We start from the raw sequence: 25,035 nt of genomic DNA on the forward strand, positions 1-25,035 counted from the left end.
GATTATTTTCCACGTTTTAATATTTACAAAACAACAGTGTAGTGGCTGTACAGTATTTCATTCAACAGTCACCAAAGTTTAAATGGGTCCCTGTTGTAGGCAGGATAGGTTACTGCCTCTTTATTTAAGACTCCATTGTTCTGAAAAATCCGTCTATCTGGTCTCTGTTTACATCAATTCCCTGTTAAGAATAGGAATCTTTATTTGGACCTCACTTTTACCACATAACTCAATCATTTACCAGGTCCATTAGATGTCATTCTACCTGTAACATGCCAGTGAGGCTGTGTGTACAGGGGAAAAACCTCTGCACTGGCCACCATAGGGAGACAAAGGCCCATTATAGGCATAAAGCAGGAATGACAATAGAGGTATAGCTTGGAGTTGCCAACAGTGCTGTTTGTAAACTCAGAATGTGAAGTTGATAGCTGGGGGCTTTTCTGGAATGAGCACTGAAACATAAAAGGACATGGGGTCAATGAGGATGCATAGGCAATATGGAGTGGCTACTTAATCTGACTCTTCTTTGGAAATCCAGAGGCATCATCCAGAGCAAGGAACTGCTGTGTATTAAGTGCCTGGACACATTTGTTGGAATATGATTCATGGAATTTCTGTAGTGAAGTTGGGTGAAGAATGAAGACCTCTAGCTTTGATTACTACAGAAAGGAGAGAGATCCGTGTCTCATTTGTGGCCTTGGTGTCTAAGGCAACATCATCAGTGAAGTTCCAAAAGCTCTAGTTTCTGCCCTGTGTTTCCTTTGTCTCTGTTGGTCCCCATTTCTCAAGACTGTGTGTTGAATCGATTCTGCTCTTTCATTCTCATTCTTAACCTGGTGGTTTACCAACTAGTACCCACTGCTAACTGACCTCTCTCTCTACAGCAAGTAGATTATCTGCCCCACACTAAGAGAAACATCTGTGTGTTGAACGGGATGGCTGTGGCCCATGCACTTTTCAGGATCACATGTATCATTAAAATCTTGATTATTTTTATTCATTCAGCCTTGAAATTGGTCGGCAAGGAAGAAAATTGCTAAACAGAGACTTGAAAAAAGTAGGATTAGCTTAATTTTATTAATCATGGAGTTCTCTTATATTAAAGTCAACTCAGAATTGTTGAGTAGTACATATATTTGTCTATGAAGGTGAGGGTTTTAGCATGATATAATACGAGTGGAATGCTCAAAGTCAGGAAGCAGAATTCTATTTTTTTCCTCATCGCTTAAGAGTATGAGTTTGGGCACATCTGTTTATTGATTCCTTCATTTATAACATTGGAACTCTACTCAGTAGGCCTTGTTTATTATTCTGTGACAAACAATCTGCCAAAGCATCTTGTAATCTGTAATATTCTATCATGATGTAAATTCATTATTATATCTGTCTAGTCTAGTTGAGATGTTTAAGAACCTGTTTGCCTTTAAACTAATTTCAGTTTAATTTATATCTTGGTCATTCATTTTCATATTTAAATATCAATCCTCTTGACCTAATTAAGAATGGGAAATGCTTGCTTTCTTGGGAATGTTTTATCTGGCATCCCCTGAAGATAAGACTGGTATGTACAACCTTGTAAGAGAGAATGCTAATTGCATACCTCAAAGCCATGGGCTTTGGTGCTTTTATCAAATTAATCAGTGTTTTTGACTTTGTGATAGTAGAGCCAAGCATTCTTACATCATTACAGTCACAAATAGCAACATGTTATTGATGCCTGTGCTCCAGGAGCTGTTTGTCAGTAGGGTAGCCTCTGGCTTCAGTAGCTGTTTGCAACTATGGTAATTAAGGTTAAGTCAAATCAGACATTCTGTTGCGGAGTGGCTCCAGCCATATGCCAAGGCCTCAGTAGCCAAATACAGGTAGTGGCTACTTTGAATGGTAAAAATATTAGAACATTTGTGGTGGGCAACAAGTTCTTTGTGATAGTCTTCTTAAAGAAATGAGACCTGATATCATAGTGTTCAGAGGCAAAATTGCCTAAGAATTTTCTATACTAATTTTTAGGTATTCACTCAACCTAGTTTCACAGCTATCATTTCAAGTGTTTGATAATTTGATATATTAAAATGATATTTTCTTTCTCTTGTGACACATAGGTCCTGTGTGACAGACATGTGTGAATGTCCAGTCCATAAAAACTGTTATTGTGAGTCATTTTTGGCTTATACCCGTGCCTGCCAGAGAGAGGGCATCAAGGTACATTGGGAGCCTCAGCAGAACTGTGCAGGTAAGAACATCCTGGAAGATCCATTGACAGTAGGTCATTACCATGGCCGGGATAACGATGGTGGGGAGCGGGGAAGCAGGTAGATTCTGGTGTGAACAAGCCACATCCCTCCTTGACCACAGGGAAATCCCATTGGTGATGAACTAGATTGCAACTTGAGAAAACACAGGAGCTTCCCGTGGGGCAGAGTAGACAGCACTTCAGACAAATGCTTTGTGACAGGCACATTTTAACAATTTAAGGATTTCCACTGTTGCAAAATCCTCCAGACTTCAGGATAACAGCTGGATATGCTTAGGACATGGACAGTTACAATTAGCTTAGATCATGTGTGGAAGGAGGAAGATTCAGGACCATCACAGTTATCTAAGGTCTTCAGGAGAAACATGATCAGTTATAATAGATTGTTGAATAAACCCCAGGAGAATTTTCATTCTCTTGAAGAAGACAGATTCCTACAACAGTGCTTATTAGCTGTTTGTCCTCATTAATTAGGTCATTTGATATATGTAAAATAGATGCCTCTCTTCATCCAAAAATACTACAAAGTGACAAAGCCCTGGGCATTTTGCTAGATGCCATGGGTACTTTGATGACTGCAAGTGATGAATTTCTTGTCATTGAAGTGCTGCTTTCTTGTGAGAGAAGACAAAAACAATAACTTACAAAAAACACTTGCAAATGATAGTTAGGTATGAAGAAAGAAACAGGCAGTGTGGACTTGCAGAAAGCAAATGGAAAAAGGGTGGGTAGCTACTTGGACAGTGTAAACAGGAAAGCTTTCTTAATACAGATGGGGTTTTAACGTGACACTGAAGGGTTGAGGGAGTCTGGGCAAATAGTCCAAGCACAAGAACCAGGCTGAACAGCCACAAAGCAGCAAACACAAACAAACAAACAAAGCCACCAACCCAGGATTTCTCACGCTGGAAGGGGTCAGTTCCAGCTTAAAATTGATGTTCAAAGTAAGGGGAGCACAGACAAGAATTGATGGAGCGGAAGTGGGAATGTACAAGCTCTCCAGACCTTGGCAAGGAACCTAGCTTTTATTTTAGGAAAAGTAGAAGCCGGAGGGGAGAGTGTGGAGTGAGTGGTTGGAAAAGTTTGTTTTACAAAGTTTAGTGCATAGAAATAGAGCAGAGGGCATCCATATTGAACACAGGTGGCTGAGGAAGGACTGTTGAATGAGTTGTGGTATAAAACGGATGGTGTCTTGGATTAAGATAACAAAGAGATTATGGAATTTCACCATATCAAGTTGTGACTATTGGTCATATGTGCGTGGAGCATCCTGACAAGTATCTGCTCACAGATGTACAGCCAGTGACAACCAGTACTGCTACTTAGAGTTGATGGTGACGAGACGGAACATGTGTCATCTAAACACAAGTGCTGGGAGCTTTCAGTGTAAAGGGCCAGATTTGCCTGGGATTTTTAAAAATGTGAGGCAGTCCTATTGTCCTAACTCGGATCTCCAGTAAGGCGAGCTGCAGTACATACCGTTGCTAGCTTCAGATTTTCTGTGCTCCCCTTGCTTTGAACATCCTCTGTTGGTGAACAGAGGAGAGGTGGTCCGATTCAAAGAACAGTCAAAATTTGCCTCAAATGTGTGTTTGCAGTGCATAGGCATCCTGCTTCCCTAAAACAGTTAAGTCCCAACCTAGCTAGAATTAGAGTCACTGAGAGGTTAAAAGCTACCATGAGCCCCAGGCACAGATAGACTACTTCAGTTGGCCTGTATACCCCTAAGAACTCCCCAGGCAGGTGACTTTTACCTGCAGTCCTAGTGGAAGCCTCTGAGTTAATTGTATGATTTCTTAGGTGGTCTTGTTGCAATAGGATGATGGATATGCTGGTGATTCAGCTCCTGGGTGATATTGATCTTCAGAAAGACATCATAGCCTTTTATCTACTTTTGATATACCTTTAATTTTGCTCTCAGCTTTGAAAATCCTAGTATAACTTTTATATCAGAGTTTCCTTTTCGCTCTCAGTGCCTCTTTTCTTAGGGGTGTATTGGCCTGGTAAGAGCAGCTCACACTATGGTACAGCTGAGGCCAATGAGAATAATGCAAGTGGGTGACCTCTAACCTAAGGCTCTGTGCTAGCTGGAAATGAGAGTGATGCTTGTTTATTGTGTCTTTCTAACTATCGTTTGTAATGTTAGCTCCCTTGCTTTGAGTTCTCCTTCCCTTAAATCTTCCAGAAAAATGAATAAAATAGATGGAGGCAAGCACCTACCCATCCTGGTATAATAAAGGACTCAGCAGGATTCTATCCATTATATTAGCTGTGTGGTGCTTTGGTTTGGATCCTATTAGATATAGAATATATGAATCCTGTCCTCCTGGTCCAGGGCTGTACTTTGCATCATTCCAGTGCACACATTACATTTGAGGACTATACTTTTCATGTCATTATATTCAGTTCAGGCACTGAATCTCTGAAGCTAAAATAATTTTAGTAATAGAAAAGAAATATGGTCTCAATGTTAATCCCACAGGTTCTAGGAGAAAAACCACTGATCCAAATTATGGCCAGATTAAGTAAAGCAAGCAATAAATTAAAGCAAGTTTTTAAAAATTTGTGTGCATGGGCTGTCTTTCCGTAAAGGTAGGTTCAAGAGATCAGCATTAGACATGGGTGAGATTAGGTTTTTTATAGTTCAGGAGTAGGGGGTGTCCAAATGGGAATTTGGCAGGTAAATAGGTGGGGTTGCAGAAACAGAATGTAAGCATAACATGTTGGTCATAATACCCTTCTGAAACAAAGACATGTTTGCAAGGTGATCATAACAAGGTAGTCATAATAAGGTGATCATAACAACAGGTGGGCATAGTAACCTTTTGAAACAAAGGCATGGTTGCCATTTCCTGGAACAGGCAGTACAGAGCCATTTGAAGTTAAGGTTACAGGTAGTACATATCACAATCCTTAGGAAACAGATTTAATCATAAAACAAAATGAACCTAGTTTGCCTTTACTATAAGATGGCTTTCAAGCCTAAGATAGAGACAGGCTGGTTTGTCACCTGAGATGTTCCATTTACCTTTCAAAATTAGTGTAGTCATCGTGTGAAGTGTAACTCTATCAAAGCAGACACACACACACACACACACAGAGACAGAGACAGAGACAGAGAGACCGAGAGAGAGACAGAGACAGAGAGAGGCAGTGCGCATACCACAGACTTTTACAGATTGTCAGCTGGTATATTGAAAAATAGATTTACAGGGCTTGGTACATCTCTCAAAAAGTTTTATTCAGATCCATCTAGAATATTGAAGACTGTAAAAATACAATTTACTTGTTTTCAGCTTCCAGGTTTCCTGACTCATGATAGCACTTCAGGCTACTAAGACAGAAAAGTGGTTTCTAGTGTAAAAAAACTTGAGAGTTGGACAAATAAGAAACAAATGAGGCAAGAAACTGAGTGAACAAGCAGCATTTTAAAGGTTTGCCTGGATTTTAACACTATCTCTGCTGTTGACATGCCACTATCTAGGCCAGGAAAGAGTAATGGAATTCTAATTAAGTCTGGGAATTGCTAAATAAAAATTTTAATGCTAAGAACTATATTGAATGTTTATGTGTTTAAAACAACTCTTTTTATATCCTGTTATTTTCTAAACACCTTCCCTTTGCTGAGGAATGTACTAGATTATATTTTATCTTATCTCATGTCCATGGTAACACTAAAAACTCCAACACATTTTATTGATAAAATATGGAGACTCAGAATAATTAATCAGTTCTATAGAAATTGAGGAAGCTGAGTGTCAAACCTTAGTTAATTGATACTATTGTAAGAACACAGAGAATCAAGAGAATTAAAGTATAAGAATGAATACAGGTGGCTCTGATTTTGCATATATATATGATTATTCCATATATATGCATTTATTATTTGTGGATTTCACATTATGAATCCTGATCCTACTTATCTCCCTGACCCCTCGAATCATCCCTCTGCCCTTGCAACCTGTCCTCCCAAACAAAGCCAAATTTAAAAGAAAATCCAAAACCCAAACAAAACAAAGAAACAAAATGAAACAGAAGCAAAAGAAGAAAAATCTTGTCATGGAAGCTTTAGTGTGGCCTGTTGAGTCACACAGTTTACCCTTCAGTTCCTTCATCTTTTCTTGCAAGTGTTCACTGCCTAGTCATTGGTCTGCCTCAAGGCCTTTAGCATCTGCTACATCACTGATAGGGGGTTCTCACTGGAACTCCTCTTGGCTATCCTGCTGTTGCCCTGTGTCATGGAGATCCTGCAGTTTTGGATCTGTAGATTCATTCCCTACACATGCTCCAACAATTGTTCACATATTCGGTGGATGTTGGGGTGGGGTGGATGTTGGGGTGGGGTGGATGTTGGGGTGGGGTGGATGTTGGGGTGGGGTGGATGTTGGGGTGGGGTGGATGTTGGGGTGGGGAAGATGTTGGGGTGGGGTGGATGTTGGGGTGAGCCAACTCATAGACATGGTTCTGGGCCTGGGTGGAAGCAGGGTTGGTCAGCTTACTAGCTTTCCTTCATCGTCACTACCTGGAGGAACTCTCCAGCACTGCCTCAGCTAGCTCACACAGTGCAGCCTACAGCAAGGAGCAGGACAAGTTCTCCTGCTCTCAGGTCCTCAGATACTGGTCACTCATACATCACCAGGGCCAGCTCTACTGTTTTGCCCAGGTGAGGTGCAGGGCCCTCTCTCCTGATTGCTGTAGGGAACACATGGGGGTGGAACTGTGGGGTGGTTAGCTCTCATGCCCTCAGGGCTGGCTCACCTTTGGCCCCAACAACAGGGTCAGCTCTAGTGGGCTGCCCAGGAGGGATGCCAGCTGGGTCTTCATTAACATTCGTCACTTGATTTCTGGTAGCTGTTTCTTAGGACCATCTGAGTCCATACATTTGTTAGGGTATCATCTCTTGGACCCTACGCTGCCATCCTTAACTACAATGGATAATAATTGTCAGATTTCCTCTATGGGCGAGGTGCTAGAAAAGGCAGCTTCTGCTTTGCATTTCTCTACAGTGCCATGGATATCATGTGTTGTGGGAGCAGTTGTTTTCTTCCTTGTTTGGCTCCACAACTCACAGCTGTTTCTGATCCTTCCCCTACATCCACTCTGCCCTAATGCTATATCTGGGACTTTTCTTTGGCTGACAAGGTGTCTCCTGTGAATTGAAGAGGCATAGTTGGGCATTGTGACCTTCAGCATCCAAGGGAGAGCGTAGAGCCTAGAAACAGCCTCATTTCAGACAGCACAGAGAGTGGCTAATTGAACATTTGGTAAAGTCTAATGTAACAGCTTTATGTATCACTGTAGCTGATGAATGTCTCTGGAGGGTACAGAATACTAAGCCTCCGCACTTTGGAAATTTCCTAATTTGAAGAAAAAGAAAACAGATTTAGCCAAATGAAACCTTTCAAAGGCGGGTATACAAACTAAATCATATGTGTGTTTTAAAATTGTCTTTTGTCTTTTATAAGCTTGAAAAACAAATGGATTCACAGAGCACAAACAAAGGATCCAGTTGGTACTTGCTCTCTAGGATCATCTGAACATAGTGCTGAAATGAAGACAGAATCTGTTAGTGTCAGTCTGTGGTTAAAAGCCCCCTAAATGTTCTCTTTGCAGGGTGTTGAGGATTTCTGTGTTCTCTGGCCCCTGGCTGGTTCTTTGTCTATCATCATTCTCCCTTGATAGTCCACTCATCTCCCAAGCCAAGGATCATACCCTTCCCCCTTTCACACTGGTTCAACCATCACCCTTGTGCTACCTGGTCTTGTCCAAGCTAATGTCTGATTCTCATGGCTCTCTTCCTGGGAAGCTCCTTCTAACATTTTTTGGTCTCACAAGTTTCTACTTACTATTGTCTCCCACTGCTAGTATTCAAACCCTGGGCCATGCATGTGCTAAGTGCATACGGAACTATGTTACCAGCTTTCTGCTTATTTTTTTATTACCTCAATGGCATTATTTTCTCTACAGTCTCCCTTGATCCCCACCTGACTCTAAGTGTTGAGTCAATATTTTCTTCCTTTCACTGTATTTTGGTTTCATTCCCCAGTACTATGTATCTTCCATCATATGATGAATCTGGTTATGTGTCAGTGTCACCTGTCTCTTGTGATTGGATTTCAGAGACGAAATCTGGCTCACATCTGCTCCCCAAGATTAAGAGAATACACTTAGCAGATAATCGATAGATGTTTGTTGATTTATCTGAATTGAAATTAAGATGGTATTTTATGATATATCTTGTTTGGTCTTTTTACTTCATTGTCTGTAACCTACTTTCTACTCTTAGATTGCAAAAGATGTCTGTGCTTGATATAGAGAAGATAAGAGGAACATTGGTGGAAGGAAGTGGTAGAGCTTGACAAAGAGTTGGGTGTATAGGCCAAAAGGCACAGGATAGGGCAAATATGCAAGGAAGGGAAGCCACAGGAAAGAGGGAGTTCTTCTGAGAAATTTCCTTCTAACAACTTCAGCAAGAGCTGAAAAGGACAGAGCATTGAGTGGATGAGAGCTAAAAGGTAGCCAGGACGCAGAAGTGTGGAAATGAGGTTGACACTGGCCAAAGGGAATGAAGTGAATGGTTAGATGCCATTAAAATGACACCATAAAAGTAAGGGAACAGATGAGAAAACAAACAACCTAATAGGTACTTACTGAAGTGTTTTCCTGTTTCAGAAGTCTGGGTGACAGTGGGTAAGAGCTCTGCCCTCAGGAACCCAGACCTCGGCAGTTCATTCCTTTCAACTGTGTGTGTCATAGTGTCACAGTGACATGTTCTCATAGTGACTCCTAGAGTCATTTAAATCTATAACTGTGCAGGTTTTGCTGTGAACTCAGAAAAAATCTTGAGAGATGTGACTAGGAAATGTATATATTTTAAAAGGACTACAAGGGAATCCTGTGAATTTCCTTGAGAATAACACCTGCTGAGCTGGGAACATACCTTGGCCTTGCAAAGTGTTTGACTTGCATGTCAAGGACAGGAGTTCCACCAGAGCCAACATTTAACAACACACACACACAGTCTTTCACATGCTCATCTTCACACACACTCACCTTCTCTCCCACAAACACCCACCTCCACACTCTCCAGAACTGCACTGTTATTGGACAGTTCAAGTAAATGAGTAACTGTAGTGTCCAAGTGCTATGAGGTGCAGTGACTCTTGTCTGGGGTTTTCGGAGGTTACGTGACGGAGCTGACATTTGAATTAAGACTTAGAACTGATGATAATAGATTCAGAGCTCTATAACTGGAAAGCAGGGCTGGAACTGGAGATGGGAATAAAAGGGGAGAGTACTAGCGAATAAACAGGGTAGGAGGCTATTTTAGTATTTAGTGTTAAGATCAAGCACAGGCATCCAACAGATGAACATATCTCTAAGTGTTAGTGAGGACCAGAGGGCACAACGTCATAAGCCAAGTAGACAAAATGACCAAGTGGGGTCTTCAAGGAATGAGAGCTGCCAGGATGTTGGCAGATATCATGACTGATGAAAACTTTGGAAGTAACAGCTTCAATAAAGTGGAGGGTGAAGGAGATGGGTTTGCGATGTTAATGAATTACAGAGCAGGGCAAAGTGACTATACATTTTCCCACAAACTTTGATATTTGAAAGGAGGGGAAAGGCAAGTCTGCTAGCACAAATATAGAGGGAGAAGATAAATGTGCAAGCAGAAAGATTACAGAGGGAGTTGTGGAGGGGACAGGCAGGAAACCTACAGCCAACAGTTTATGTGTGATGAGAGGCAGTAACTAGGTGTGTGTGTATGAGAGAGAGAAAGAGAGAGAGAGAGAGAAACAGAGACAGGGACAGAGACAGAGAGACAGACAGAGACAGAGAGAGGGGAGAAAGAGAAAGAGAACAAGAACTTAGGATTGGTACTGTCTGGGTGGTAGATGGGGTCAGTGTTGTTGATGATTGCTACATTTGACAACAGCACTTGATTGCTTGATCATGGAAGATAACTGACTTGGTTCCAAGTGTTCCTGACAGCCTGAGGAGTAGAAGTAAATTATGAAAAGTTTAACCAATGGAATGTTAAGCTATACTGCAGATAGAGGTCACGTCAGGGAATGTAGCAATAAGGGATAGTTTTCTTGTTCACTGTATGATTTTGCATCTAGGCGAACTCAAATGGATGGAAGTATGCTTGAGAGACAAAGAGTTTTAGATGTTATGGATGACTGTAAAGAGATAGTAGAGAATCATAGCAGCCTGCATTAATAACTGACAAGCTGTCACCTCCCCAGGACCCGATTAGGCCAGGGAGGAGTTAGCTCTCGGAAACTGGGGACAGAGAGAGTTCTGTAATGAAGACCTTCTGAAAGGAGAAATGGCCTATGGTGACCAACTGCAGGTCAATGAAAGGGATAGAAGCACCTGCCCCCACTCGTATTCCCTTCAGTCCCTTGATGGTGGTGACTATACACAGAAGGCTTCTGTGGCCCCCATCGAGGACAGAGCCCAGCGCAGGACACAAAGATTTATAGAGAGGATTCCTAAGGACAGGAAAAATGCCCACTCGCCTGCCTCATTTGTTGAGCAAGTATTTATTTATGGCTTTTATACCCAACCTGCTCTGTATCCCCACAAATGAGCTAGTTTCTCAAGTTATAGTGATAGACCAGACAGACAGAAAGCTGTGTTCTCAGCAAGCTTACATTCCAGTGACAGAAGATAAACAATAGACCATTCAGGTCAGAGTAGGTGCAAGGAGGAAGGGAGGATAAAACAGTGTAAAAGCATAGTCAATGTGCTTTCTTAGATAGGAAGTTTTAGAAGATACCTCAAAAAACTAAGAGGAATCAATAAAAGCAGATGCAGTATAGTGACTGATAACAACCACTAGTAATTCATTCTCTGACGTGGGTCAGATAGATGGCAAGTGGTTGATAATAGTTCATATTTAATCATTTCCAGTTTTTCTTATGGACTAATAAGAGGCTAACTAAATATGTCATGTTTTAATAGGGACTCATGAAAAGAACAATTTTGAAGCCAAATGTTTGTGTGTATAACTAGATGTTTATCTGTATGGTTGCATGTGTATGTGGAGGGCAGTGATCAATATTATGTGTCTTTATATGTGACTAGCTATATCAGCTACACTATCTGGTAAGAAAACTCCAAAGATCTGCCTGTCTTTTCTCCACTATTGCTATGATTACTTGTATTGCTACTACATTCAGTTTTGGGGACCTGAACTAAAGTCCTCATGTTGGTAGAGCAACCCCTTGACCCATGGAACCATTTCACCTGCCCCAGAGTAAAGTATTCTATAGTTGGTAATGTTCAAATGATGCTCAAAACTCTTTCAAACAACTCATAACCAGGAAGCATGTGAGAGAAACAATTGATAACTCTCAACTGGCCATGACTTTGCTTGTTTGGTTTTAATTAGAGCTATGGACATTCTAGGGACCATCATAGAATTTGTTTCTTATTAACTAATTATTAGTTAAATATAGACAAATAGCAATTTTAAATATGTAATTCAAAAGACTCAAAGTAAGGTCTGTTAAAAACAAACAGTTCTAAAGTTTATGGTTTCAGGATCAGTCCTTCAGCAGGTGTTGTCTTCATGCTGCACAAACTAAAACAGAGAAATTAAACCAAGGAAAAGCTACTCTTCATTGTCATTAGTTTTGTTTTAAATAATTTCAAATCAAGTGTGGAGTGTTATTGGTGTTTCTGGAGAATTCCTGCACTGAGTCCTTCCATGTGTCAAATTCCCATAGCTGAGAATGAGCCACAACACCATTCTTTGTCATCGGTGCTAACACAATTGGAAAGTTCATAAATCACCCAGAATGTTTTTATTATTGTTTTCTGATAAATGTACTCATGGATTTTCAGTACTATCCAAATCATTTCAGCTCTGAATTAACAAAGGTACCAAGCTGGTAGGCATTGCCTTGTCATCATATCCTGTACTCTCTGACGCAGCCAGCTAGCTGCTGCCCATCTGAGGCCACACACCTGACTCTTCTACACCTGGTGCTACCCTGTGACTCTAACTTGTCTCAAGCTGATTCATTCAGCACATGATCACTTTGACTTAAAATGTGTCACGGATCTCCAACATTCTCAGATTTTTTTTTCCTGTATGTAATTCCATACTTCTGACATTTAAATAGTTGTATGTGATATTTTCTTCATCATAACTCGGTAACAGGAAGGAGTATTTGTGGTTAAATTGTCACGGTATTTGTAGCAAATAAATATGCTTACCGATTTTCTAACAGCCTTGCAAATTTACAGTCTATCTTACCTAAGAATGGAAAGCCTTGATTACTCATCTTTCTTTTAAGATTCATTGGCCCAGGGGACAGGTCTTTGCGTCTTTGGGTTTGTTAAGTCCCCTAATGTTTAAAGAATGTTACTTGTTCCTTATTTCCTCATTGAAATGTAAATCTGAACTTTGACTGTGGCAGAGTCTATATATTGCCTAGAGCCCACAAGACTTGTCTCTGGAAGAGACAAGAGCTGACATGGGCTTTTTTCACATTTTTGTTCTGTTTCTTTTAGCTACTCAGTGCAAACATGGTGCTGTGTATGACACCTGCGGTCCGGGATGTGTGAAGACCTGTGACAACTGGAATGAGATTGGCCCGTGCAATAAGCCATGCATCGCGGGTTGCCACTGTCCAGCAAACTTGGTCCTTCATAAGGGAAGGTGCATCAAGCCAGTCCTCTGTCCTCAGCGATGACCTTTGTTCCAGTCCATAAGACTTTGAAATCTAGTGTCTTTGACACTGACATGCAAGAGCCAATGAAGGACTGTAGTATTTGTGTGCTTGATTCCACAAATACACAGAGTATATATGTGTGTATATATATATAGATATATAGATATATTCAAAACATTTCATCGTTTATATAAACTATAGGTGGATTATTATATGTATATTTTTTGCTATAAGACATGTATTATTTCTAGAATCCTAATATCTAAGCCATTGGATGTGTCATATAATTATACAGGTGCTTTTAATTTAATAAGGTGGCATGCAGACCTATCAGGTGTCTTTAACATCGCATACACGTGTCATTCTGAGGATGTTTCCTGAGAGCCCTCATCCTACCTGCATTAATTCAAGACTTAAGTCAGGATCTTTGAGTGGGATCTTTTCTGGAAAAGGGCACATTGTCTAGGGGTATTTTATGTTTCCAAAGACTGGAATGTATGCCAGAGAAAGAAGTCATGAAATTAAGGATGGGTGCTAATGAGCGCAAGCCCAGGGGGAGGCTCTCAGACCTCATTGGGTCATAGCTGGATATTGTTTCCAAAACTGGATAGTTGCCAAGAAATATGTATTTTTCACTAGGGTATTGCCAAAAAAATCAATTTCTTTTCATTTTTTGCATATATCATGGGTCTCCTGGTGATTTATGTGTGTATGATGGAGGTGGTCATTTGTATGTCATACGCTGAAGTCAAAGGGTGTCTGGATGACATTGTATTGGACATGAGAAGATATTTTGGGGAAATCATCGCACAATGCATAAGGAGATGTAATTTCTCTGAATCTCAGAGCAATTTAGGATGGGTAAATCCATTCTAGCTAGAGGCATATCTATAGTGACCTTTTGCACTATCCCATGTATAAAATGAAAGCCTTTGGCTGTTCTGTATCATGGCTGTCCTTTGATGTTTGTGGATATTCATGTGCTGTGGGTATTGGGCAGAAAGGAGGAATTTTCTAGCCAGTTGTTGAGGAACATTCCAAAAGAGAATTGTTTCTACATTTGCTCTAACTTACCGATGTTGCTAACAGTCATTGGTTCTTGTTTAATGGTGAATAAATAAAAATGTCAAAAAGTAAAAGTAAAACCCTCCAAACTCACTGATGTGGAAAAGATAAATGTCTGCATTGTAATAAATAAAGGGATTAAGATTTAAGCAAGTGCATTTTTCCTTCCTCATGTTCTGTATTGTATTTCATAAATTAGATTAATTAACTCTGGTTATTCAATTTAAATAATTTTACTTATATATCGTTTATATGCCCTACATTAGCTTTCTTTTAAAATAAATCACTTTTTGAATAGATAATAGAAAATACTAAAAAATTTGTCAGAGCATTACCCTCACATATCAAGGTCATGTATGTTGATTTTACATACACTTCTGGCAGTTAAGGTGTTAATTTGGATATTTTCCCCCTGGAATAATTCTTGTGTGTGAATCTGTGCATAGTTAATGCTCAGTGTCATGGTAACTGGTGACAACAGAGTATCTGATCCTGTCACTGCTGGCTGCTGTTCTTTGATCCTAACCTGCCCACATCCACTCTTACGTGCAGCCTGACTCAGCCAAGTACTTTATATGTGTGAGGAGTTGAGTTGACTGTGGCCTATCTCTAGGGCAAACCTTGTCACCAAGGACCCAAGAAACCCATAAACAGAATCCTGGGTACTGAAGTTATCAAACATTTCAGACTATACTCTATTTTCTTCTGAGAGAAGGATGGAGTTGGTTCACTTGTCCTGACTGGTTTCCAGTTGCTGGAAACTGAGTGGCTTCCTTCAGGTTGTGTTTGAGTCCCTTTTGAGGTCATTCTGCATTTGTCCTTATGACAGAGGACTGCAGAAAGGGAATAATACATAAAGGAAAACTGTGGGTAGTGGTTTAGTGCTCATGATTCATTCATGGACTGTGCGACTTTATCCACCAATGCTAACCAACCTCTTTTCAGACACTTTAATCATGGCCAGTCATGGTACGTGAACAAGGAAGGCTTTTTATTTTTCTTTCTTTTTTTAAAAAAATTTTAAATTAGAAACAAGCTTGCTTCACATGTCAATCCCAGCTCCCTCTCCCTCCCTTCCTCCCCTGCCACCCACCAACATCCCCCCAATCCCCACTCTGCTCTCCAGGGAGGGTGAGGCCTTCCATGGGGGATCTCCAAAGTCTGTCATTTCATCCAGGGCAGGGCCTAGGCCCTCCCCCATGTGTCCAGGCTGAGAGAGCATCCCTCCATGTGAAATGGGCTCCCAAAGTCCATTTGTATGCCAGGGATAAATACTTATCTACTATCTCAGACCCTCTAGATTGTCAAGCCCTCCTCAATGACACCCAAATTTAGGGTGTCTGGATAAGTCCCATGCTGGCCTCTCAGCCATCAGTCTGGGGTCCAAGAGCTCCCCCTTGTTCAGGTCAGCTGTCTCCGTAGGTTGCACCAGCCTGATCTTGACCCATTTGCCCATCACTCCTCCCTCTCTGCAATTGGGTTCTAGGAGTTCAGTTCAGTGTTTAGCTGTTCCTTAGTCTCTGCTGACTAAAGAGGAAGGCTCTTTAACGTGGACCAACTTCATCATTTTGGTTGATTCGAGTTTATGTTCGTGTGACATGTCCGGGGATAAACATAACTCCTGTACACTTTTAGAAATTAATATAAGAAGAAAGTGACATCAGACAAAGAAAAGGATTTCTCAGTAGACTTATGAATCCAGACACCTGGCTGATGGGAGGAGATGAAGAACTCAGTAGTGAGTGCATATCCTACTTTAGCCATTACTGGCACTTAGCAAGTACTCACTAAGAGCAGACTTGCTTTCTTTAGATAGACATTCTCAAACCCAAATCCCAAAGATAGACAGTGCAAAACAAAAATGTCCTGCTTCCTTCCTGCCCTGGGCAGGGAGAGCTGGTCCATGGTAAGCAGAGTTAAGGCATGGGTCAAAACTGCTCTACCTGTTCATGCAGAATTCTTTGCTATGCTATTAGCGGTGAAGACTGACTGAGGAAAAACAAGCGCCTGCTGATGAGGCTCAAACACCACTCTGATTCAGGTTGGCCCTTAGCATGTACTTTTCCTCTTTCTGTGAAAATGGTTGAACATTCTAACTCCTTAATGCTACTGACAGTGATTCTTCCCAAAACAGTGGCATGTTGAGAATCTTCCTCTTCAGGTTGATGGCCCTTGTTCTAACTTGCTGTCTGCAAATTGGATGTCAGAAGCTCCTCCCAGCACATACAGGGAGGACATCCCCCAACCCCACCAGCTTTGATTATGAATAAGCTGCTCTGACAGGAAACTCTTAGGAAATATTTCAGACATACAGAAGGGATCAAAAGTCATGCTGCAAACATCCATGAATACATTACCGTAATTAAATGGCAGGGTCAGTAAAATTTTCTTGAACAAATAAATAAAAGCTGATGAACACCAGCCCTGTGCTGGTGGCAGCTCTGTGTGGAATGTGTTGACTTTGGGCTTTATGGAGTCCCCATCCTCTTTACCTCTGTCACTCACAGTCATCCAGCTCTGACAGGCACCAGCACATGCTCTGGGAAGCACTTCCTGTGGAAGGAACTGCCTTGGGGGACAAGCGCCAGAACATTTTAATTAACAGTCTACTCCCAAAGTAACTCTTGGGAGCAAACAAAAGCAGATTCTGGTTCCCAATCCTTACTCGGAAACCTTTTGGGAGCCAAGGATTTTAATTCTGAAAAAAAGACAACATTCAATTGGCTGAGAAGAGTGACTGGAAAAGAAACTGTTGCTGGTAATAATGTTGACCCTGATCTCTGCCCCAGACATGTATTTCTGTGAGTTTAACCACAGCCAAGGGACGCAAACACACACAGGAGACCCATCCTATTTGTGGTTTCCTTCAGGATTACCTTGAGCAAGCTACATTTGAAAGGTGAAGGAGTGGGAGATGGGAGGGGAAACTTCATTTAGACGGGTGGGAAGAATATTCCAGAACGAGAGGAAGAAGTCATTGAGACAGCAAGCAGCTTTGAGCCTCTTGTGGCAGTGGCACAGAGAGAGAGGCAGGAAGAGAAGTGTGCACAGGTGTGTCGAGGTATGTGAGGTATGAACAGAGAAGGCACCAAGCAGCTGGGATTGAGAAGGGCACCCCAGTCACCCTAAATGTCCTTAGTGAAAACTCTGAGGCGGGACTACCTGCCCAGGCTCTATGTTACGGTACAAAATCACAGTCATGTGTGTTCTCGCTAGGAGTCACCATTTCTTGCAGCTACAACGCACATCTTTGGACATCTCAGGTCTTTCTCAACCGCCTAAGGGTTCCTGTCACTCTCTCCCTTGGCCTGCACAGTACATATCCGTGATGGAACTCTGTAAGCCAAGGAGAAGCATGACTGGGCCTTGGCCTCAGAGAGACTGCCGACAGTGTAGCTGAGGTGGGGTTTCAGTAAAAAGAACTCACTGTCTTCTTTCTGGACTTTCCCTGGGCCCCAGGACTGGTAGGAAGTAGGCAAAGAGGCCCAAATGATTGGTGAATCTCTCTTTGGCTTGAGGGAGTGGGTGGAGGTTGTGGTGCCAGTCATCATGCAGGCAGTAGGAGAAGGATGATGGGCATTTCTAAATTTTTTTCCTTCTTTCCTTCCTTCCTTCCTTCCTTCCTTTCTTCCTTCCTTCCTTCCTTTCTTCCCTCCTTCCCTCCTTCCTTTCTCTCTCTCTCTATCTCTATCTCTCTCTCTCTCTCCCTCTCCCTCTCACCCCCCCCCACCAAGACAGGATTTTTCTGTGTAGCCTTTGCTGCCCTGGAACTTGGTCTGAAGAGCAGATTGCCCTTGAACTCAGAGATCCTCCTGCCTCTGCCTCCCAAACTTCTACTGTCAATCAGAAGGTCCCAATAGGTGATGTCCAGTGTAATTAAATGGTCATCGTAATCAAATGGCACATTAGGAGGGAGATAATGTCTTTCCTCAAGCTATGCACTCTTGGAAAAATGACTATGGGAACCAGAGAAACTGACAGCTGCTTCCTCGGGGGAGGCTTTGGAAGCCCAACATGATGTGCCTCTTTAGAGAGAAAGCGCATCAAAGAAGACACAACTGAAAGGAATTTTAGACTAAGTTGGCTTTACTGTGCAGAAGATGCTTGTGTGTATGTGTGTGTGTGTGTGTGTGTGTGTGTGTGTGTGTGTGTGTTCACTTAACTGTGCAGGCATGCTTGCGCATTGACAAGGATGAAGTATTCTGGGCACTTAAGGCACAGGTAACTGCATAAGTAGAGCTGGAAAGTACTGTGGGCTGCGGTGTTTTATGTAGATGGCTTTCCTCCTCTGTCTGTGTTTTATTTCTTTGACCTGTCTTGGAATACCACTAGGGAGAGGAAGGATACTTTGAATGGGAGCTCTCCCCAAGCTCCTGTGTTCCAGGCATGGTGAGGAGCTGCTGTTCTGGTCTCCTGGGCAGCGTTTGTTTTAGTAGAACAGAACCAGCATACATACATTTTAGCCTTTTATTTGTTGACTATCTAAGATGTGGTCAGATGGGATAGAGATCACTCAAGTGTCCAAACGGCTTGTTCTGCTGGCTGGTGTCAACAGCTGTGGTCACATATAGGGGTAAAGGGCCTGGGCGTGAAGCTCACACGGAGTTCAGGTGGAGCAATTCTGTCTTGTTCTAGCCACTTTGTGTCATGGGTCACCTTGAGCCTAGGGTAAGTATATAAGCTGCCTCTACTTTCCTAATTGGAACTGGAAGTTTGGGCCTTTAGAAAACATTTTCAGTGGTGAAAAGGTTAACTTTGACACCAAGATTATAAATACTGTTTATCACATTCTAATTTCCATACGTTCCAGCATGGAATTTAAAGATCAGATCCTGCACAGCCCCCCTCGGCCTCTGTGTTGAAACGGGCCTCAGAAGAGGGAGTCACATGCTATAGGCTGGTTGGTGCCTCTGCCCACTCTGAGTAGGCTGCCTGTCACGTGAGGCATGGCTGCCTTGTCACTTACACACCTTTCTGAAGGGAATTCTACACTCATTCGGATTCTGCAACTTGAAGACGGTCTGACCAGGGATACTTTCTGCTAACCTTGTTTCCTCCCTTCACTTATTCCAGTGCCCAATGACGGAGAAAAGGAGACCGAGGGCAGGGAGGAAAAGGAAGGGGTGGGTGACAGGTTTCTCCAAAGCCTGGGGCACAGCTCCTGTCCTGTCCACTCCAAATGCTTACAGTGAATCCATAGCATCTCCCTTTTGTTTGAGAATGGGGAAGACCGCAAAAGATGGAAGGTTTTCTTTTTCAATAAGATTTCTTACTGAAATTGATGTTTCTTTCCTTTGATTTTTCTTTGTGAAAAACCATAAAAGTATCAGGGAATAATATGGTGCAACTGGTTTTAACTTTTGAACTAAAAATGCATGATAAAATAATTTGTAAATTTGAGGAATTTTACCTTCTATTAGATTCAAATTCTATTTAACCTCACTTCTTGAATGCAAAATTTTATTATTTCCAATTGTTTTCAAGTACGTGTATTTTCAGTGCAAGTTTCCAAAGCAGGACTTTTTTTTTAATTGAATCTAATTTATCATTTGTATGACTAGCTTATTTGAATTATTTTTTCAGGAAAACAAATATGTTTAAATACTTCTCTAACTAATATATATGCATGTTACATGTCTCACATAATATAACATTTGTTATTTTTATACCTGTCATGCATGCAACTTCATTCATTCATTCCTGCCCTTCCATACAGAATCACCGGATGTGTTTTTACCATGATGTGAGACCTGACAGGAGTCGGGGTGCTCCTGCAGTCCAGTGCTTGAGATGCCACAGATACAGCCACACAGATACCCTGCGTCACAGCCTGAGAGGGACTGCTTCAGCAGCGGCTGCTGCAGACATGGCTTTATCTATGTCACCGTCAACCCCCCAGAATGAAATGAAATGTAGTTCTGAGATCCTAATCCCATGTATTCCATGGCCTGATCCAAGATGTGCCTTTTTATGACACAGGGTCCCATCGTGTAAGGCGTAGTCTCTTCCCTCCATCAAAGTGGCACATTAGCCTGCTGGAAATGAGGCGCCCTTCCAGCTGGTTTGACCTTCTTACTGAAGTGATGGGATAAATGGTGGAATTGTGTGGGCCGAGTTTAACTAGAAGTCTGGTTCTTGGACAGTGAGCAAGTGTTCAGACCTTTGTCATGGGTGTGCACATGCATGTGGAGTAGTTACTACTGTGTGTCTAGGAATTCTGAGGGGTTGGCTTTGCTCTGAGTAGAAAGGGAGACCACGGTAACTGACAGGGGCTTCCCTCATAGACAAGAGGATCTTAGTGTTTCCAAAAGAAAAGACCAGCAAATAGAATAGATTTTCCAGGGCCAATGCCTGTTCTGTCACTAAAAGAAACAGTCACAGTGCAGCTTCTCGATTGCTGCTCACAAAGGTAGAAGGATTTTTGTTTTGTTTGGTTTGGTTTTGGTTTTGTTTTTGGAGGTAGTCCAGGAACTCACTTTGTAGACCAGGCTGGCCTTGAACTCACAGAGATCCTCTTGCCTCTGCCTCCTGAGTGCTGGGATTAAAGACATGTGCCAGGTAGGAGCGTTTCTCATGTCAGCTATTAGATTGTACTTCCTCACTCTTGGTGCCCTTCTTAGACCTCTACACATGTCCTTACCCTGGAAAGTCTCCTCAGAAGGCAGTCCCTGTGCTTTCCTCCATCGCCTACGTCACCGTTTCTAAGCTGCTCTCCTGGTAGCAAATTAGGCTTCGGTTCTTTTCTATCACTTAGTTAAAAATACATCCTCATCTTTAAGAGCCATTTGCTGGCAATCTATCTGAGGCCTTTGACAGTCTCTACGTTTTCAAAATCAAGTACCATGGTTTTCTGTGTCTTCAACATTTAACCTCTTTAGCCAGTGCTTCAATCTAATGTGGGCATTTAGATGATGTATATGATCAGAAAGGGGAATGCTGACAGGGCTGGTAAACCTGTAGAAGCTCCTAGCAATGCAGACTGGGTGTGTATACCACCCAGTAGACCAGCATGGATGGCAGGATCTGCTCGCCATGGACCCTTTGAAACTCATCTGACGGTGAACCTGCACCTTTAGGAGAAAGGTTTGGAAGTGACAGAAGAGAAAACATGGTTCAGCTCTGCCTTATGTCACATGACCTCAGCTTTTCCCTGAAGGAAAATGAGTGAATTTTAAAAGCTTCTCATGATAATGGTCCCAAATGAGATTTCAGAGATAGGGCATCAAAGTGCAGCTTGGTGACATCAACCTTGCTGTGCATTTTAAGATACAACTGCAGCAAATAGTTTTTCAAGCTGGGAACAATATAGGCCATAGTTTGGGTCTTGAATGGCCCTGAAAGGTTCAATCTGTGAAAAATCTTAATCCCTGCAGTGGGTTATATTGGAGGCGATAAAACACTTAAGTGGTAGGGACCAGTGGAAGGTCTGATGTCATTGGGGAGGGTGGGATCCCAGAGCCTGTCTCTTTTCCTTCCTGGACACCCATGAGTTACTGTCTTCTCTGCTGCAAGAGCAATTTCTATCAGACTCAAAGCAACAGAGCTTGGAGACTCCAGCCTCCAAAACGAGAGGCCCAAGAAGCATTTTTCCTTTACAAGTTGATTATTTGAAATATTTGATTATGGTAATAGTAAGCTAGTCATGTATAAAATGTATTTGCCATTCCAAGGTACGGTGACCTGTCTTGTATACTGATTCTTCACTATTAGACCACTGTTGTGGTCTGTGGTCTGGGGGCTGGAGAGTCATTTTCCAGCCCCATAGGAAAGAGAGCCTCACTAGAAGAAACCATCCTGAGTCAGGTAACCCAATCACAAAAAGACAAACATGGTATGTACTCACTCATATATGGATTTTAGACATGGAGCAGGAGATTGCCAGCCTACAATCCCACCGCCAGAGAGTCTGGGAAACAGGGAGGACTCTAAGAGAGACACACGTGGTATCCCAGAGAAGGGAAAGGGGACAGGATCTCCTGAGCAGACTGGGTGCATGGGGGGAGAGGAGAGGGAGCTGGGAAAAAGAGAAGGGGAGAAGAGGAGGGGAGAGGAGGACATGGGGGAGCAGGAAGGTTGAGTCAGGGGAAGAATAGAAGAGAACAGGATGAGAGATACCAGAATAGAGGGAGCCACTGTAGGTTTGAGAAGCGATCTGGCACTAGGGAGATTTTCAGAGATCTACAAGAATGACACAAACTGACAATCTAAGCAATAGTGCAGAGGCTACCTTAAATGCCCTCCCCCGATAATGAGATTGATGACTACCGTATATGCCATCCTAAAGCCTTCATCCAGTGACTGATGGAAGCAGAGACAGACACCCACAGCTAAACACTGAACCAAACTCCTGGAACCCAGTTGCAAAGAGGGAAGAGTGATGAGCAAAGGAATCAAGACCTGACTGGTGAAACTCACAGAGGCAGCTGACCTGAACAACAGGAAGCTCATGGAACCCAGACTGGTGACTGAGAGGCCAGCATGGGACTGATCCATACTGAACATGGGTGTCAGTGAGGGCTTTGGATAGTAGATGAGTATTTAGCCCTGGAGTACAAATGGACTTTGGGAGCCCATTCCACATGGAGGGATGCTCTCTCAGCCTGGACACATGGAGGAGGGCCTAGGCAGACTTTGAAGATTCCCCATGGAGGGCCTTACCCTCCCTGGGGAGTGCAGGGGTTGGAGGGAGGGATTAGGGTGGTTGGTGGGGGGCGGGGGAGGAGGGGAGGGTGAGGGAGCTGGGATTGACATGTCAAGCAAGCTTGTTTCTAATTTAAATAAAAAAGAAGATTAAAAAAAGAAGAAGAAAAGAGGGGCTCTGGTTCCTGCAGGGTCTGCACAAGGGAGAGCCAGTCCTATGTGCCTTCCTGCACTGAGCTGGGCACTTGACATAGAAGTTTCTTCACCACCATCCTTCCAGCATCAGTACTGGCATTTGGAAAAACAAAGCAACATGAAACACACATACACACGGGTGACAGCAAATTCACTGCTCCATTAGGAATCCTTTGGGTAGCATTTTATGTTCCATTTGACCTTTTGTTTGAGACACAGAAATTCATGAACATAAAAATGTAGTGAAACAGCTCAAGCTGCTTGTCCAATTGCAGAGTGGAAACCTCAGCTTACTACAAATTGGTCTAATTACGCCTTATTAAAATTGGTACCCCAGGGTGAATTTTTATCCTTTGCACAAAGGAGGACATTGCAGCTTTCTGCATACAATGCCAGGCGAATCTAATGCTTTTATGTGTGAATTTTCCAAATGGGGATAGCAAAGCATGCCTGAAGCATGGGGATGTATAATGGCTAGTGACTGTGGTTTTCATCTGAGCAGATTAAACAGAGGAAAACAAAAGCTATGTCCTGCCATGCAGTGTCTTGAAAGGCTGGGCTCAGGCTAGGACTGTGTGGGGACTATAGGAGGAGCTGTAAAACCCTAGGGGACCACAGTGCTTCTTCTCTCTGCCTCCCTTCTCCCAGCAGCATCTCAGCTCACTTTTCAGTATCCTTTCCCGAAAGCTCAGTGGAGACCTTAACAAATGGGAAAGGCTTCCCGCAGATAATGTCCTTCTGTAAGGTGTCCATGCTGACCTTACACAAGCTTTCATGCAGACATGACTGTGCTCTGCCATGAGAACACCAAAGTCATTAGAGTTAGAATATAGTGAGGAGCGAGAAACACCTCCACCACTGAGCAGAGAGCACTGATGGCCCTCCCACTGCTAAGGCACTGTCTTCCTCTCCTTTGGTGGGTGCAGGAAGGAGTCAGCACGGAAGGGAGTGGGAGATGGAGAGGCCACCGTATTGATGGAGCCAGTGAGAGTGGGGTCCCAACCATGTGCCAATAAGGTGACCTTTGAAGACAAGTAGTCTGTTCCATATATTAGTTCTGAACCCCAGACTCAGATATATCTGACAGCCTCTTTGCCACCTGGAAATCTTTTTGATTCTTTGTGTGTGTGTGTGTGTGTGTGTGTGTGTGTGTGTGTGTGTGTGTGTGAGAGAGAGAGAGAGAGAGAGAGAGAGAGAGAGAGAGAGAGAGAGAGAGAGAGAGAGTTTGAATCACAAGGTACCACACGTGCTAAGATAGCACCATACCGCTGAGCCATATGCCAGTCCTTCACTTGGAGAGCTAATGAGCATCTCAGACTTTTATGTCAATAAGAAGAACTCTTGATATTCTGATATTCTGCAAGTTTGAATTTCCTTTTGGGAGGGAACCCAAGGAACAATGGAAAGACACTAGGAAGTATGAAGTGGAAAGCGACACATGCAATCTGGAAGTGTATGATCAAGCTGGTAAATTCAGTCTCACTGAAGCGTGTATGCGGATTGGGGCTGGAGGGCGCACACTCTTTTAAGAGCTGGGCTGATAGTATTAGTCATTTATTACCAAACCTTCACTCGTCAGATAACCTCTGAAGGATTAGCTTCCTGGGTCATACAGGGTTCTACAGATATTTGAATGGTTACATCGTGTTTCAAAGGAGTCTAATGAGGGGGCATAAAGTCCTCATGCAGGGGACAAAAATAGAAGTTGTAGAGGTAAGGTACTGGATGCCCATAGCCATGGGGTCAGTTGCCGCAACAACTGTTGGAGGAAAAGGGCTTGTGGAGAAGATGTGAGAGGTAGCAATATCTAAGAGTCACCCTTGACTGTACTTTATCATCCCCCACATTCCAGCATGTGCAACTTATCAGGACTCTAATCCTCAGGGGTGTTTAACCTTGAATGACAACTAAGAGTCACCATGGAAACAAACCTTTGGACATACCTCCGAGGGATTATCTAAATTGAGGTGGAAATTCCCCCCTTTAAATGTGGGTGGTATCTTTCTTTTTTATTATTTTTATAAATTTTATTTAAATTAGAAACAATCTTATTTTACATATCAATCCCAGTTCCCTCTCCCTCCCAGCCTCCCAGAGTCCCCATCTACACCCCATCCACTCTCCAGGGAGGGTGAGGCCTCCCATAGGGGAATCATCAAGGTCTGTCAAGTCATTTGAGGCAGGGCCTATGCC

The 25,035-nt window shown here is 42.6% G+C and overlaps 1 protein-coding gene across 1 annotated transcript in view; it reads left to right on the top strand.

The window, feature by feature from the left end:
• The window catches only part of Bmper (BMP binding endothelial regulator), a 251,492-nt gene extending 237,336 nt beyond the window's left edge, over positions 1 to 14,156 (top strand). The window contains exons 14-15 of the mRNA XM_040729927.1: positions 2,100 to 2,230; positions 12,782 to 14,156. Coding sequence (XP_040585861.1) covers positions 2,100 to 2,230; positions 12,782 to 12,963 — 313 coding nt within the window. The 3' untranslated portion in view covers positions 12,964 to 14,156. The remainder of the gene's footprint in view (positions 1 to 2,099; positions 2,231 to 12,781) is intronic.
• The last annotated feature ends 10,879 nt before the right edge of the window (positions 14,157 to 25,035 follow it).

The sequence above is a fragment of the Mesocricetus auratus genome, unplaced genomic scaffold, assembly GCF_017639785.1.
Source record: "Mesocricetus auratus isolate SY011 unplaced genomic scaffold, BCM_Maur_2.0 Super-Scaffold_100022, whole genome shotgun sequence".
NCBI classification, from domain to species: Eukaryota; Metazoa; Chordata; class Mammalia; order Rodentia; family Cricetidae; genus Mesocricetus; species Mesocricetus auratus.